Source organism: Myxocyprinus asiaticus, chromosome 9 (genome assembly GCF_019703515.2).
Source record: "Myxocyprinus asiaticus isolate MX2 ecotype Aquarium Trade chromosome 9, UBuf_Myxa_2, whole genome shotgun sequence".
NCBI classification, from domain to species: Eukaryota; Metazoa; Chordata; class Actinopteri; order Cypriniformes; family Catostomidae; genus Myxocyprinus; species Myxocyprinus asiaticus.
Window position 1 is genome coordinate 47,179,410 of NC_059352.1, and position 17,435 is coordinate 47,196,844.

Below are 17,435 nucleotides of genomic sequence, written 5' to 3' on the forward strand. Positions count from 1 at the left end.
CTTCAGAGCCATTCATCAATCAAATTCCCCGTTAGTACAGAACAATGAAGGAATGTCCCGGGTTCAAAACAAGTTAAGTTCAATCGACGGCATTTGTGGCAAAATGTTGATTACCACAACAATAATTGTAGCTCCACCCAGTAATTTCACAAGCACAATGATTATATGATGAATGGCAAATTATTGAATGGTTCCACATTGGAATCACCATCCAACTCGTGTGGTAATTCATTGGCTGCTTCTTACCAAAAAGAGAACTTAATCTTGCATCTTGTAACATCTTCTATAACTTCAGATAAGTAGGATGACTTTGATAAGAAATATTAGAAATGTGGAACACTCTCAGGCTCAACATGTGGTGCAGCTAACTTTTCTCTGAGTCTCTCTATGTTAGTGTCATAATAAAAGTCCCAGCTAAACAGTTTCTTCCTAATTGGTTTCATTCTACAAATTAAAGGTCTATTATTATACTTGAACACACACTCACACACACACACACACACAATAAGCATTAACAAATCTTAACTGACTTTGATGTCAGCTACAATACTATTGACTTGTCCCTTGTTTAATAAAAAAATAAAATAATAAAGTACAGTATTACGCTTACAATGAAAGCAACTGAGGCCAGTACATTAATCTTAAAATTCACACTGTTTTAAAAGTATAGGCACAAGATGTATACATGTTAACATGATTTTAGTCTGATACGCTCACTAACCTTATCTGTGTAAAGTTATATGCAATATTACAATGTCATTGCCATGATGAGGCAACTACGGTAAACCCTGTAAGTGATTTTGTGTATAATGTTTATGTATTGTGGCTGTACTTTTGAAACTGTATTTAAATGTTTATGGACTGGCCCCATCCACTTCCATTGTCAGTGTCTTGCTGTAAGCGAGGGATGAGTCGAAAATATTCACAGCGCTTCACTTTTTCCACATTTTGTTATGATACAGCCTTATTCCAAAATGGATTAAATTCATTATTTTCCTCAAAATTTTACAAACAATACCCCATAATGACAACGTGAAAGAAGTTTGTTTGAAATTTTTGCTAATTTATTAAAAAAAAAAAAAAAAAAAAAAAAATCACATGTACATAAGTATTCACAGCCTTTGCTCAATACTTTGTTGAAGCACCTTTGGCACCAATTACAGCCTCAAGTCTTTTTGAGTATGATGCTACAATCTTGGCACACCTATTTTTGGGCAGTTTCTCCCATTCTTCTTTGCAGGACATCTCAAGCTCCATCAGGTTGGATGGGGAGCGTCGGTGCACAGCCATTTTCTCTCCAGAGATGTTCAATTGGGTTCAAGTATGGGCTCTGGCTGGGCCACTCAAGGACATTCACTGAGTTGTCCTGTAGCCACTCCTTTGTTATCTTGGCTGTGTGCTTAGGGTCATTGTCCTGTTGGAAGATGAATCTTTGCCCCAGTCTGAGATCCAGAGCGCTCTGGAGCAGGTTTTCATCAAGGATGTCTCTGTACATTGCTGCATTCATCTTTCACTCGATCCTGACTAGTCTCCCAGTTCCTGCCACTGAAAAACATCCCCACAGCATGATGCTGCCACCATCATGCTTCACTGTAGGGATGGTACTGGCCAGGTGATGAGCGGTGCCTGGTTTCCTCCAGGCATGATGCTTGCCATTCAGGCCAAAGATTTCAATCTTTGTTTCTCATGGTCTGTGAGTCCTTCAGGTGCCTTTTGGCAAACTCCAGGCAGGTTGTCATATGCCTTTTACTGAGGAGTGGCTTCCATCTGGCCACTCTACCATACAGGCCTGATTGGTGGAGTGCTGCAGAGATGGTTGTTCTTCTGGAAGGTTCTCCTCTCTCCACAGAGAAATGCTGGAGCTCTGTCAGAGTGACCATCGGGTTCTTGGTCACCTCCCTCATGAAGGCCCTTCTCCCCCGCTCGCTCAGTTTGGCCGGGCGGCTAGCTCTAGGAAGAGTCCCGGTAGTTCCAAACTTCCATTTATGGATGATGGAGGGCACTCTGCTCATTGGGACCTTCAGTGCTGCACCCTTCCCCAGATCTGTGCCTCGATACAATCCTGTCTCGGAGGTCTACAGACAATTCCTTGGACTTCATGGTTTGGTTTTTGCTCTGACATGCACTGTTAACTGTGGGACCTTATATAGACAGGTGTGTGCCTTTCCAAATCATGTCCAGTCAACTGAATTTACCATAGGTGGACTCCAATCAATTTGTAGAAACATCTCAAGGATGATCAGTGGAAACAGGATGCACCTGAGCTCAGTTTGGAGTGTCATGGCAAAGGCTGTGAATTATGTACATGTGACTTTTTTTTATTTTTAATAAATTTGCAAATATTTCAAACAAACTTCTTTCACGTTGTCATTATGGGGTATTTTTTGTAGAATTATGAGGAAAATAACGAATTTAATCCATTTTGGAATAAGGCTGTAACATAACAAAATGTGGAAAAAGTGAAGCTCTGTGAATACTTTCCAGATGCACTGTATGCATGTTTGTGAAAAAGAGAGAGTGTGATTGGCCAGTTCACCCTAAGATACTGTAAGAAGGCAAGAGCCCACCTGCAGGATGTCATACCCATCCACACTCCAGTGATGAGGAGAGATCCTGTTGGAATACCATTGGGATTGGCTGCACTCCAAGGTTCTCTTATACACTGTGACATTTGGCAGCAAGCAGGTCATTTCTATATTCTTGTTGACTGCCCCAGGAGAATATTCCATATTGCAACCACAAGCAGAGCGGGTATATTCCCAGCAGTCCCACTGGCACTGGAAGCAGTGACACGAAAAAAAAAAGAGAAGAAAGATGCAGGGCAAGGACAGGGTGAAATGTTGATCAGGAATGAAACCCATAAATGTTCTCTGTTTAGAAAATAAGGGTGGAGCTACAAAAAATGGCTTCCAGCAACCAAACACAATCTCTTATTGGACTGTTCTGGCCTTGTAGCCTATGTCTTTCTTAAAGTCACTTTTCTCCAGAGGTGGAAAGTAAAAAATTACATCTGCTCTCATTAGAGTACATTGAGTACATTTTGACATTTATTTTTACTTTGAGTACAAAAAAATATAGTACTTTTACTTGAGTTGATTACAAATTGTAATTGATTACAAAGTATTTAACATTGCTAAATAAAATTTTCACCATAATTACAAAGTAAAAAAAAAAAAGACAACTTCCGTGAATGTTCGGCAAGGTAAAAGCACTAAAATGCTTCCCAACTGAATCACGCATCTTCACAGCACTACAGAAGCAATTAGGGCACAAAACCGTGCTCAAGAGATAGGATAGCACGAGTCGTCTCTTGTGCGAGTCATCCAGGCTTCACTCTAACGTGAGGCAGACCACAAAACTTTTGCAATGCTTTCAGAATTCTACAGAAAATGCTGTACTTTATAGTGCTTTGGAGGAAGAAGAAAGGAGACAACACAGCCATGCACAAACATAAATTGGATAATAAATTATAGACTCCATTTTTTTTTTTTTTTTTTTACAAAAAGTTACTATAGGCCGATTGTTTGTTACATTTATTTGCCTGAGTGCAGCACAACAGAAGGCCTACAGTGTGTAATACTTAAAATAATATGTTTTATTTGTAAATTACTAAATAGTGTTTACAAAGTTATATAGATATACAGAAAATGGACAGTGATAGTGTAGCAGAAAATAGACAGTATTGGAAAAAAACAACATATATATATATATATATATATATATATATATATATATATATATATATATATATATATATATATTAGTAGGTATTGTTTCGATTTAAAGGTGTATTAACAATCAATTAATTCATTGTTATGAGTTGATTAATTGGTCGATTAATTCAAAGTCTAATGCTTACATAACTTTGTTAACTTTGTTAACTTTGGTCGTTGGATCACTGGTAGGACTTCAAGTGGTCTGCAAATCACAGTGTGACAATTACTGTTCTGTTGCCTTCTCCAGTGCAAATGTTCTACCTCTCCAGTTGCTACTCTCTTATTTTCTCTTTCGCTCTCTGATTTTACTCTGCCATTAAAAAAATAATTGTTATTATTATTATTATTGAGATACATATCAAATATCACCAATAAGCTGAGAAATATTGACAATATAATTTTCACTTCCATTTTGCCTAGCCAAAAACACCCACACAAACCTGTGGATTCTAGTGAACCCATTCAAGCCACTACAAATGCAAGCACAAATGCATAACCAACAAAGTCTTTCGGACTGTGCAAAATGAAATTATGTATTTATCTGTTTGATTTCATCCACAGTATTTGAACATGCACTTTTCAAATGACAGTATTAAATCCACCGAAAAACAGGGCAACAGTTGGAGAAGAGCTGACGAACATCATCTGAACGTCGCCAAATCGATCAACAACTAAAAAAACCTAAAGTCGTGAGAAAAACATGCACAGATTGAGTCGTGTTGACCCTACTCTGACCAAATGGCAAATAATTAGCATTTTTCATTTCCAGATAAATAGCTCTTTTCAAAACCACATTTTTTTGGAGTGCTTATATAAACACTTGGAAATGACAAACATAGACTGACATAACTGGTCAAGTACAAGCCTCTGATTACTTGTTTGACTCATGGTTTGGACTATTATATGCTTTCCTGTACAGCTACCCTTGCTGTAAAACAGCTTAAACCAGCCTTGATGGTTTGCTGGTCTCCATGCTTGGCCAAGCTGGAGACCAGCAAGACCATCTTAAACCAGCTAAGACCATCAAACTACTTGAGGTTGGTTTGCTACGCCTACTAAAAAACAGCTTAAACCAGCACAAGCTTGTTTGCTGGTCTCCAAGCTTGGCCAAGCTTCTCAGGCTGGTCATGTTTGATAGTTTTAGAGGGTTTTGGACTGGGTGGCCAGCTAGCCAACTTGCTAAATCAGTTAAACACCACCTTGGCCAGGTGTGGAGACCAGCTATACAAACCTAAACCAGCTAAGACCAGCAGACTTCTTTATGTTGGTTTGCTACGCCTGCTCAAAAACAGTTTAAACCAGCCTAAGGTTGTTAGCTGGTCTCAAAGCCTAGAAAATCTGGTCAGGCTTGTCTGGTTTTATGGTTTTAAAGGGTTTTGGGTTGGCAGGCCAGCTAGCCAACTAGCTAAACTAGATAAAAAATAAGCTTGGCCAGGTTGGGAGACCAGCTAGACCATTTTAAACCAGCTAAGACTAGCAAACCAACTTAGGTTGCTTTAAGTTGTTTTTTTGTTGTTGTTTTTTTTTTTTTTCTTCAGCGTGGACATTTAGAGACTTCAAGCTTGCATACACATACACCATTTTTTCTTTCTTTGCAACACTAACAAAATCTCTGAAAACAGAAAAGCACACAAAAAGCATAATTAGGTCCAGTGGAAACCAAAACTTCACTTAAACCGTCCCAATTCCCAAAAGACAGAAATCCCCTACTCCTGCACACTACTCAGGTAATGAGAGCAATGGGAGGTATATGTGTTTATGTAATATTATCTCAGTTCTAATGATGCAGCGGTGAAGACACTGTCGTTAGAGGTATTGTAGAAACCAATAAGCAGAGAAGACATATAAACAAGCAGGTGAGAAGCTATATTTGTGGAGTTCTCTAATGGTGCTTCAACATTGACCGTCTAAACAGTCTGAACAAGGGTTACTCACTAGAGGAGTACATGGTGTCCAGTACTCTGGGTTCAGCTCAGCTCGGGAACGAAGGTCCAGATAGTCGGGGTTCAGTTCCGTGCGGGCACGGGTAAGCGTTCCCTTAAAATACAAGAAAAAGAGGGTTAGAAATCCACCCAGAAAACTGGTAAACAGCAATCTGATAAAGACTGGAAATTAGTGAAATGGTTGAAATGATACTAGTAACAAATGACTGGAAACAAATGTGACACTTTAATTAACGATCATCAAAAGGGGAATGAACAGCTAAAATTTCTTAGCCCAAATCCGCATGAATACGCTTTTGCTTGACACGCATTAATCTCACTATATTTATGCCTCTCATCCACACTTGAATGTCATTTTCTTAAACAGAAGAAAAACGAAGTGTTTGAAATATGCTTTCCATTACCACATACATTGGAAAACAATGACGTTAGGAAAGTAAAAACAGAGTTTTAAAATGAAAATGGATTAGTGCGGAAGTAGCTTAATGGCACAGCAAAATTCTGCTAAACTCGCCGCTAAAATGATATCCTTGTCCATTGTGTGTATTCAGTGTAGCAGTGTATAAAGCACCACCCACACAGAGGTCACTGCCAAACCAAGCAACTTCCTATTGGTCAACAAAGTGAATTTGTCTGTCAAAGTTCACCCAAGTTGAACTCAACACGAAATCCACAAGGGGAAATTCTTCGCCACAGGATGTCCATTGCACAAAATTTACCATCGCACGGATTTCCATTGAAATGACTGTATTTAGCCCCTGAAATTTCGCTGTGTGAAGGTAAATGTGACTGCAACTTTAGACTTCAGGACAGACTATCCACACTGTCATTTTGCAAGTGATTAAATCAGATCCATTTGTTAAGATAGGGAAAGACTAGGTGAAAATTAGTGAATTTCGATAAAGCTGTCGAAACTAGTGCACACTTTGTAAAGCGTTACCTAGGCATCGTGTTCTAAATAAATTTCAAACAAATAGTCAATATCCAGTATATCTATATTGAATATCAAAAATCTAATTTTTATCTGATTTCAAACCATCTACTAATATTGATTCAATTGCTTGTGTGCTTTTGCTGTTCAGACTGTGCCAGTTATGTGGCACAGTCTCTGACTAAACAAAGCCTTACAAACTCAACTCAACTCAACTAAAAAAAATAGACAGAGAATTTTGACCTTCCTTTGTATCTTTTAATATTTTACAAGCGAGCCTAAAATTACAGGCCTCACAATTTCCAAACACTTGGTCAATTTGAAAAAACTGAGGTGGGATTGAAGTTGTTTTCTTCTTCACACTTTGTGTCCAGAATGATACAGACTGATTATATCTCCTTTGAAAATGATATTGCCTTTATAAGCATACGCCGTTTGTGTTTGACAAACCTTCACCGTGAATCCAAGCAAAATACCCTGCTTTCAAATCAGTCTGCCCTTTATTAGGTAATCTACTTTATCTCTCTTTTATTTATTTTTTTATGCTTTTTCACATTCAATAGACGGAGAGACGCATATGAAACAAACACATGTGAGTGGTGACATTTCAACTGATATTAGAGTGATACTCAAGCAGGGAAAGCAATCAAAAAGGCTTTGGTGGAGGCAAGGCTGTCTCATTGAAATTCAGAAACAAAGTGCGAGAAACCAACACATATTGCTCATTGCACAGCCATGAAAAAAAAAACTAAATGCTGACCTGAATTAAACAAAACAAACAACCAAAACAAATTAAGGGTTTCATATATTTGCTTTATCCAAAGCAACTTACAGTGCATTCAAAGTATACATTGTATCAGTTTGTGTGTTCCCTGGAAATCAAACCCATAAAGAATATTTCATGCAAAAAAAAAAAAAAAAAACATTGTCAAAATTCTGTCATAACTTACTATCAGTATTTATTTTAACTTTACTTTCAAAGAAACTATTAAAAAAATGGTTTATTACTGTAATTGCTATATTGTATATTTCATCCCCATCATTATTGAATCCTCATTTTGTGTTTTTATTTTACAGTTTTATTGTTTGCAGTGCATAGATGTACTATTGAAGTATTACAGTTCACTTGTGCTTTCCATTGAGGCTGTAGATTGTAATATAAAAATATAGTGTCTTCAGTTGAACTTGTATCAGTCACATCACAAGTTCCACCTCTTTAATTGATGTGTAGTACATACAAACATTAATGAGTAGTGGATAAAACACTTGAATAATATAGTAAAATATGTAAGTAAGAGTGTTGTTTATCTTCCTCAGTGCAAGTAATATCCATCCATCCACCCATCCATCTTCTATAGCCGCTTGTCCTATGCAGGGTCAAGGGTAGTGCCTACTGTCTTGGGCTGAAGGCAGGGAAACACCCTGCACAGGTGGCCAGTCCATCACAGGGCAACACAGAAAAACACATTCACACACTCACTCACACCTACGGGCAATTTAGGGTCTCCAAATAACTTAACCTGCATGTCTTTATGGACTGTGGGGGAAACCGGAGCACCACGAGGAAACCCACGTGAACATGGGGAGAACATGCAAACTCCACACAGAAAGGCCCAGTTGAGCCAGGACTCGAACCCAGGACAGCGACAGTGCTACACACTGAGCCACCGTGCACCCCAACAAGTAATATCTAGGTTTAAAAAAATTTAAACGAATAACAATATTAACATGAAAATAGCACGTTATGACTCTGCCTCTGCAGGTGAATATTTATTATATTTTTTGTGTGAACTATTACTTTAACGTTGATGTAGGGAATTTCAGCAACAGGAAGAAAAAAATATTTGTATCCCAGTGTACGATGAACAAGACTCTGAAAATGAGCAAACACATGCTAAGCATTGCATGAATTTCAAGGTCGCGCAAAAAGCCTGAAACAAACGACCCGCAAACAATAGTTCACTCCATTTCAAATGCCCTGCGGAGACCATATGAATACCAAGGAAATGGTTTATTTTCATCAGAACGAGCCATTTTTCATTTTCCACCTCTCTCCGTCCCTTAGCGACGGACCTAACCAAATCCAGTAAATTTTGGAGATGCGGACAGTGTATGATATATACTGTAATTATCTGTTGATTTACAAAATAGCCACCCAGTAATGAGGCTGGGCGGAAAGGAGCCCTAGGCATACATCACTGTCTCTAACCCCAGAACGCCTTAGAGAGCGTCCTCTCACTTCCATTCTGTCTTAACACACATTGTTCATCTGTTTTCTGCGTCTGATCTGATACTTCGTATTGTCAAATCTAAAGTTATGTTTGCAGTGCCAAGGTGTCAAATAGTCGGTTTTCTAACCTACTATGTCTATTTATTTATTTGTCTGGAAGCTAGTGCAGCCCACGCTTTGTGTTTTAATTAATGTCACATTGACCTGGAAGACACACTTTGGCAGTTGGCAGAGTCACTTAATGCCAGCGTGATTCTCTCTTGTGTCCATTAGTGAGTGAGCAGGGAAGGAAGGTGAAGAGAGAGACAAAAAAGCCCCATTTAAAGAGCGCTGTCTTGTAGTTTTTACAGTAATCTAAGTCTGGCACATACAGAAAGCTTTCTGTGTGTTTGAGAGTTAGATGTGTGATCAAAGCCAGAAGGAAGCCTGTTTCTTTCCTTTAAAACTAAGAGCTCTCTGTCCTTAAACATGTTCGACTGAACTGAACATATTATTGACTATAACAAAGTAGAAAAAAGAGCCTTCGTGCAGGCCAACTAAACTGTATATATCCCAAAATGGAGTCTTTTTTGAGCATAAGCAGGCTTTTCACCAGTCACAATATTGCTTTCATTCTGAGTCGCCACATACCAGACATGTTCACAAGTCCCTGATGTAAAGTCTAATTCAAGCCTCAAGTCTTTTAGGTGGAGTCCAAGTCAAGTCTCAAGTCTTTCAAGGCCAAGTCTAAGTCAAGTTTCAAGCCTCTGGTCACAAGTCCAAGCCAAGTTCTTTTTTTTTTGGCAATATTTTTTATCTGCAGCTGGTAAGTTTAATAAATTCTGTATAAGGCTAATTCAATTTTGAAATATTAAACTGACTACTTTAAGGGATTGCCTTGTTTATTTATTCATAGTGTCTATTTACACTAAGTGCAAATGGCCAATCTTGTTGGCAGAGGCTGTTTATACTAACTCCGCCCACCACTGCTCAGACCAAACTCAAGACAGCCACCGCAGATTTATTTGGGGTCAAATGCTGATGAAATTGAATTTTTCTCGATGGGGCAGAGACATTAAACTGGTTAATGGGTTAGACATTTAGTGTATTAAGAGATTGGATAACTAAGTGACTATTTGTGCTCCAATAATCTGGTGGAAACACAGGATTTTACATCAAACTGTGCCCCATGTGCAGTTGTAGTAGCTCTGGGTGTAATGATGGTATGTGTATGTGTTGTTATGCTGGAGATCCGGGTTTGAATCACACCCCTTGACAAACTTTTCCCCATGTCTCTACTCGTAATATTTCCTATAATACTAGTGTGACGAGGAGGAGGGCGTGGCCGGGCTGTGATGGAGCATGGTCGGCACTGAATCAGCTGATCAGCGGGAGAGCGAGATAAAGGGGCGGCCGGTTCGACAGAGAGAGACGCACACGGCCGCGCTGCACGTTTGTTTATGTTGGTATTAAGTTTACCATTAAACTTTATGTTTACTGTTCAGCCGGTTCCTGCCTCCTCCTTGCCCGTCCTTTATGTGTTACAGTGGTGCTGAAACCCAGGAGGGAGGAGGGATGCGCTGTCGCGGAGTCATCGCCACTTCCATCCGCCAGGAGAGCAGCTGCGGCCGTTTGCCTGGGGACGGAGGGGGTCTCTGCCGGCCGCCGAGAGCCGGAGGAACTGCGGCTGTCTGCCGAAAAGGAGACGAGCGGGTCCGTCCGGCAGGGGCCAGAGGACTTGCTGCCGTCCGCTGGGGGAGATGCGAGCTGGTGTCTGCCAGATGGCTGAGGAGCTGTTGAGGACCGGGCGATGGCGTATCCGGGAGCCGGCGAGCAAGTTCTTCACTCTCTCTCCTCTCTCTCTCTCTCTGTGTGTCTCTGCTTGCCCTTTCCCTCTCCCCACGCCTCCCCTCGTCTCTCCCCGCAGGTTCACAGGAGGCAGGGTGAGCCACCAGCTGACAGAACGGCCGGAAGGGCAGGGTCACAGGAGTTGGGCCATGGCCGTGATGGAGCACGGCCAGCACTGAATCAGTTGATCAGCGGGAGAGCGAGTTTAAGGGGCGGCCGGAGACGCCAGTTCGAGAGAGAGAGAGAGACACGCGGCCGCGCTGCACGTTTGTTTATGTTGGTTTTAAGTTTACCATTAAAGGTTATGTCTGGTCAGCCGGTTCCCGCCTCCTCCTTGCCCGTCCTTATACTGTTACAACTACTTATAGTAATAAATAAAAGATATTCCCCACAGTGATTAGGTCACATTGAAGGTCGGGGAGTTGAGAGAAGGATTTGCAGATCCAGATAAAATTAACCATGGTTTTACTGTAGTAACGTTGTTACTAGTAGTTAATAGTAACCATGTTTAGTTTTGTGGTTACTGTGATTTTACTAGAATAATACCATGATGATACTATGTTACTGTAGTAAAACCATGGTTAATTTTTGTACGGTAGATATAGGGGTAGGGGTTGGTGTAGGGTGTCTGTGTGACTCCAAATAAACACAATAAAAATGCTTCAGTGATGCCCCTATACTGTATGTTAGTATTTAAACAGGGGTGTAAGAGTATCTGCCACTATTTGCACTAGAGTGCAAATAGCATCTAACGCTATTTGCACTTAGTGCAAAGAAGATTCTTTCTGTTGCTTTTTACACTTAGTGTAAATAGCATCTGCCTTATTTATTTAAACTTGTCTAATAAAGTACATAAATTTTTACTTGGTAAAATGCAACATGATTTCTAGAAAACAAACTCTGACATTTTTGTAAAGTAAAACAGTATCCTAAACACATTTAAAACTATAAATACAAAATATATTCATTTATAAACTGCCTCACTTCCCTAATGTAGATTATTATAAATTTAATAGAGCTAAAGTAGTAATATAATATTTATTATGAATATATTTCTGCCTAAAATACTACAGTCAATACAGTTATTGTTGGTGATGTGTGAAAAGTCTGCTAATTTATGTCTGTGCATGTCACAATGTTTTCTCAGCATCAGTGCTGTTTTGACGGGCCGTTTCAGGTGGTTTAAAGCTAGTTTGCTCACCGAGAGGTTTGCACCAGAGAATTATGTGCCAAATTCAAATGTTTCCGTGACTCGTGCTGTGCTTCTCACTGGTCCTCACAGCGCTGTAATGATTACGTGTGTGGTTGAGGGACGCGCAAACGCACCTGCTCTGCGCTCGCGCTGCTTTGTCCATTGACACATAGCGTTGTTTCATTCCACTTTTTCCACTTGTGTTTTTCACGAGTCTATGATTTTGAGTCCAAGTCAAGTCTCAATTTAAGTCAATTGTTTACGAGTCTGAGTAGGGTCGCAAGTCATTTTTTTGCAACTTAAGTGTGACTCGTGTCTGAGTCACAGACTAGAGTTTCCATCTCTGCCATATGCCATAGGATGTGAGTTGTGCAAATTCCTCATATGTTGTCGTCTTGATGCAAAGAGTCAACAAAATACTATCACCCAACATTGTGTGATTATGTACATTACTTGAGATATAAATGTTGCCCTACGGTTTGCTAACACGCTAAAGCCAGCGGCAACAAAACATCACTTTCATCAGCTGAAAAACGTTGAATACTTTAGTATAGTAAAATACTGTTAGTGTTCCATTTGAGATGATACAACACTTTGAAAAATTCATACACTAAATGGTCGAGTGCATTTAAGTCGTGTTAAAAAAAAAAAAGGTACTGGCCTGCTACAATAACCACTTTTGAGGGAGAATTATTCACTGGATTTGCCCAAGTTTGTAAAATTTGTGGCGTAGTATTTATAAAAATATTCACAATTTATTCCAAAAATTTTTCTGTATAACCTTTCATGGACTTCCATAGACTTTCACATTAGTAAATTGTTGTAGTATCCATTTTAGATTTGCATGCCCCTAAATTTACTGTGCGCTTAACATCTTTCATGAGCAAATAAACTACAATCCCATGAAGCATTGTGAATGATGTAATCAAATTAAAAACTATTGAAATATATAACTATTGATTTTTAGTTGTTGATTATAAGTAGGGTTAGCATTATAAGTAGTTTGAGAGTGTAGCGAGATTGACTAGATTGCGCTGTGGTATACTAGACTCTGTACTGATAGTCGAAAGTCTGGCTACACAAGACTTACCTGTTGTAAACTATGCACTCTGGATAAAAGCATCCATTGAACAAATGCACACAATTTTCTCCAATAAAATGCCATCTGTAATCTAAACCCAACTGTTCGGTTTGTTTCCCAGAGTCCACCCAAATGAGGCCTCTTTGCTCTATAGCGGCACTTAATAACCATGATGGGCCTGATCATATTATGATTAACAGCTAGATGCATATGAGCAATGAATGCACTTTTTACATGACTCCCTACTGTCATTCAAACTAATGACTGCCATATTCCACCCACCATGATTTATTAAAGCAATAGAGCCCATACTCAAATGAAGGCGGCACTACTAAGACACGCTGACATTATAATTTGCCATATATCACACAAGTGCATGAATATCATTACCAATTTATGAATGTGATTAAGGGGGAACATTACTCTGGATTAAGTAGCCTTGCGCTCTTGAGAGTAAATAACTGTGTGTGTGTGTGTGTGTGTGATAGACAGGTGATGCTTACAGATTTCGTATTTGTGTATGTGTGTATTTTACTCTGTATATCTGGATTATATGTCATCATTTATTAAAGGGCTTTAATAGATATGACCATGGTTACAGGAAAGAGGTAAACCACAAATACACAAACTCATACACACTGTACGTGAAAATCATAAAAATCGAATGTGTGATTATGACACCACACCCACGATGAGAGCTTTGTCCAAAATATTTTAAGCATTTTAAACAAGTAGAGCTGTCAAAGTTAATGCGTTACTTCATGTGATTATTTAAAAAGGTATATCATATTATTTTTTCTTAATTGTGATTAACAAATTTACTGTTAATAAAGCATAAACCAGCACATACATGGACCAAAGCAGGGCGGAACCTTTTTGATGTGTCCACCCGCAGTCATTACACTGACAGACACACCACAAACACACATACAACTGCCTTGTCAGTGATCAAATGATGAGGAAAGGATCTCATATGGACCAGATGGGACTTAATTCAAGTACTTCGCAGCTTCTGTAAAGCGCAATTTAATTACCACATAAGCACGTCAAGTATTAACTATCAGGAAAATGCAGAACGAGACATTGTTTGCAAGCGCTGATCATGTGGAGTTCAAAACGTCGCTCAATGCTGGCGTTGACACTCAAATGCAAATCGTGAATGCGGCTGCACAGTTTGCGAAACATTTAATGTTAGGGGCAGTGGTGGCTCAGTGGTTAAAGGCTCTGGGTTACTGACCATGGGTTCAAGCCCCAACACTGCCAAGATGCCACTGTTGGGCCCTTGAGCAAGGCCCTTGACCCTGTCTGCTCCAGGGGTGCCATATCATGGCTGACCCTGCACTTTGACCCCTGCTTAGCTGGGATATGTGAAAACAAAGATATTTCACTGTATATATGAAAAATGTATAACAATAATAAAGGCTTTCTACTTGAATTGGTGCCATTTTAGTGCATTTCTATCTTTATACTGTGCAAGGCTTTGTTTGGAAAATGTTAAAAAAGCATTACTGTTGCATATTTTAATCGACTGAGGGCACTAATTCTAAGACATCAGAGATGTGCTCCCAGCGCAAAGGCTGTTCCAAAGGGTATACGACTTTATGGAATTATACTGCCTCCTAAGACACTGTATGTCATTTTGGCCACACTGAGTTGCTGCCTATGTAGAGCAGTTCCAAATCAGTCACTAATAAAGTTCTATCTCTGTTGGGATACTGCTTCAAAAGGCTCGAAAAATAACTGATACACATAATAAATCAAGAGTTATTTGGAATATACTGTGCCTGAAGAGATGCTGTAGGACTCTAGAACTGACACTGTATAGCCTTTGTCAAACAAACATGTTTCTGCTCAAATAATAACACCCACAACACATCTATTGATGTCATGATGTCTTTCCATAAAGGGGTATGTCTAAAGTCCCATAACGAAACCACATCTCCAATGGTTACTATTGTAAACAGCCATGGGTTCAGTTCCCATGGAAAGCATGTACTGCTAAAATGTATACCCACATACTATCAGTCACTTTGGATAAACGTATTTCAGATGTGTCAATAAGCTCGCTAATGTGAATTCCATAAGCCATTTATTTATTTATTTGTGACCCAGCATGCACATGTCTGGACATTGTATTTTCGCTTCACTATACGCAATGCATAATTTTAATTAATGTAAACTGACTGATCTCAGTTCAAGAGATTCTGAGCTGTCAGTAAAGGGTTAAACTTTCATGTGAATGTTGCTGACCACAGTGGATTTTGTCTTTGGGAGAAACGGCAACAAAAACTACATCTGGTAAGAAACCTTATTACGTTTTTACACTGAAACTTGTTTGAGTCGAAAGAGTCTCTAGTTTCATCCGATATGCCATTTTTAAAATTTGAGTGATTTATCGCAAAACACCATACTGCTAAACATAAGTACACTTATGTGTACTTTCGCATTTTTTTTCCCCTTAAGAAATCCTATATTTATTGTGCATTATCATGTTGAGAATCAGTGGGTTCAAAATTTGCTTTCAGAGGCTTGTTATGGAGTTAAGATGAAAATAAGGTGCATTTGGAAATGTTCTAAGACCAGTGCAGACATAAAGTCATTCACTAAATAGGGAGCAAGGGATCATCCTATAGCTCTCTATGCATCTAAGTGCATTCACTCCTAAAATCTGACCAAAAGTTCAGTTTCAGGCTGCAGATTATGTTTGGCCCACTTAACATGTTTGGCAGACATGGGACAATGGAAATCAGTACATAGATTTAGAATTTATAATGTATCATTTTATTTTAACATGGTTGGCAGTGACTGGATGATGCTGGACATTACTTTGAATCAGAATTAATCAAGCTAATTTCTGATGTAATGTCTTTAAAGTCTCAAAAACATGAATAACTAACACTCCTGGAAACATAATAAACAATTTGATTTGAAAAAATCTGACTTTCTATATAGTAACTTGGTAACTTGATACAGTTGTCCACATATGTTGCCATACATTTTGCCATACATTTTTAAGAAAACTATTTGCTCTAGAAATTATTATTATTAGTAGTAGTAGTATTTATTTATTTATTTTTGTATGTTTATTATTTGCTACTACTGTAGTTACAAATCAAAAAGGGAAATGGAAAATGCACATAGAAGCCATGCCTGGGTCTCAGGAGGTTTTTCTCTTTACTCACGTATACATGTGGCTCGGTCAGTAAACTGCTTTCTCCACATCACTTAATTTCCCGGTGGCGCTGATGTAAATAGCTAGCATTGCGTCTGAGGAAGACTTTGCTATTTTTTTTCCTCTGTCTCTTCACTTTATTTCAAGATATATTATTTTCAGAAGTTGTTGTTATGTTCCTTTCATTAAAAATATCACTTTATCACTCTATACTTTTATTCTTGCTAATTAGGTGTGTTACTGCTGCAGTGATGCTTTGGAATTCCTGCCGTTCCAGTTGGGAGCAAAATGCACAAGACACAAGAATGACGGCACCCAGCACAAAAGGTGTTACAGAGGTAAACCTGGCACTGTTTAAAGTGCTTCCCCTCTGCGTGTGACCCCGCTGAGATCTGCACCTGTGTGAAAGAGCACGAGCGCTTCAGACGAGTTCACGCGCTGTCTCAACTCAAGTCCTCTTCATTAAAGCATTCAAACCATTCAGCCTAATTAATCTTTTCAGCACACTTCAGTTCTCTCCAGATAAGCCCATTCTGTTTGTTTCCCCCCATGATAATCAGGAAAATTTCCAGTTACAGTGGCAACACATGCCTCTTACCGAGTCCCCATGGGTAATTTTAGTGAAACTGCAGATGCAGAAAAAAAATATAACTAAACACATTTTATTAAGGTTGAAGCTGAGGGCAAAGTGTTCCTGGAGGATACAAAACAAATAAATACACATCGTCGTCATCCACACCGGGTATTTACCAACTGCATTACCTATGGAGAAATCTCATAATCGCAGAGAGCTGCGATACGTCACGATAATTGCTAAATGGATCCTGTGCTGTCAACTCCAGCCATGCAGCACAAATGTGTTACAAGTTCGTATTTGAGGTAGAAAATAGTGCCTGAAACTCTTTTTTGTTTTTCTTTCTTTCTGACAAATCATCAATGAAAGGAGGTGCTTAAAGGAATGTTCCAGGTTCAATACGTTAAGCTCAATAAACAGCATTTTTGCCATAATGTTAAAGTAATGTTGATATGTTGCTCATATATATATATATCCAATATTACAACTTGTCCAGACAATATAACACCAGTGAACCCTGTATAGGCTAATTAGGTAAACGTAATCCCAGTAAATCACGTCTTGTATCTATACTTTTAAAACAGTGTGGATTTTAATGTTTATGCAATGGCCCCATTCACTTCCATTGTCATTGTCTTTACAGTAACCCTAGGCTGCTAATATGCCTCCGGTTGCTACGGTCACTATTGTCAACTATCTGTACTCCATACAAGCATAGAACTTACCAACCGCGTTACATTCAGTGAAATCTCACAATTGCTAAATGTCG

At 39.0% G+C, this 17,435-nt stretch overlaps 1 protein-coding gene across 1 annotated transcript in view; it reads right to left on the reverse strand.

Moving 5' to 3' along the window:
• LOC127446040 (protocadherin-9-like) overlaps positions 1–17,435 on the reverse strand; it is a 418,502-nt gene that overhangs the window by 329,155 nt on the left and 71,912 nt on the right. The window contains exon 3 of the mRNA XM_051706656.1: positions 5,652–5,753. Within this exon, the coding sequence (XP_051562616.1) occupies positions 5,652–5,753 (102 nt within the window). The remainder of the gene's footprint in view (positions 1–5,651; positions 5,754–17,435) is intronic.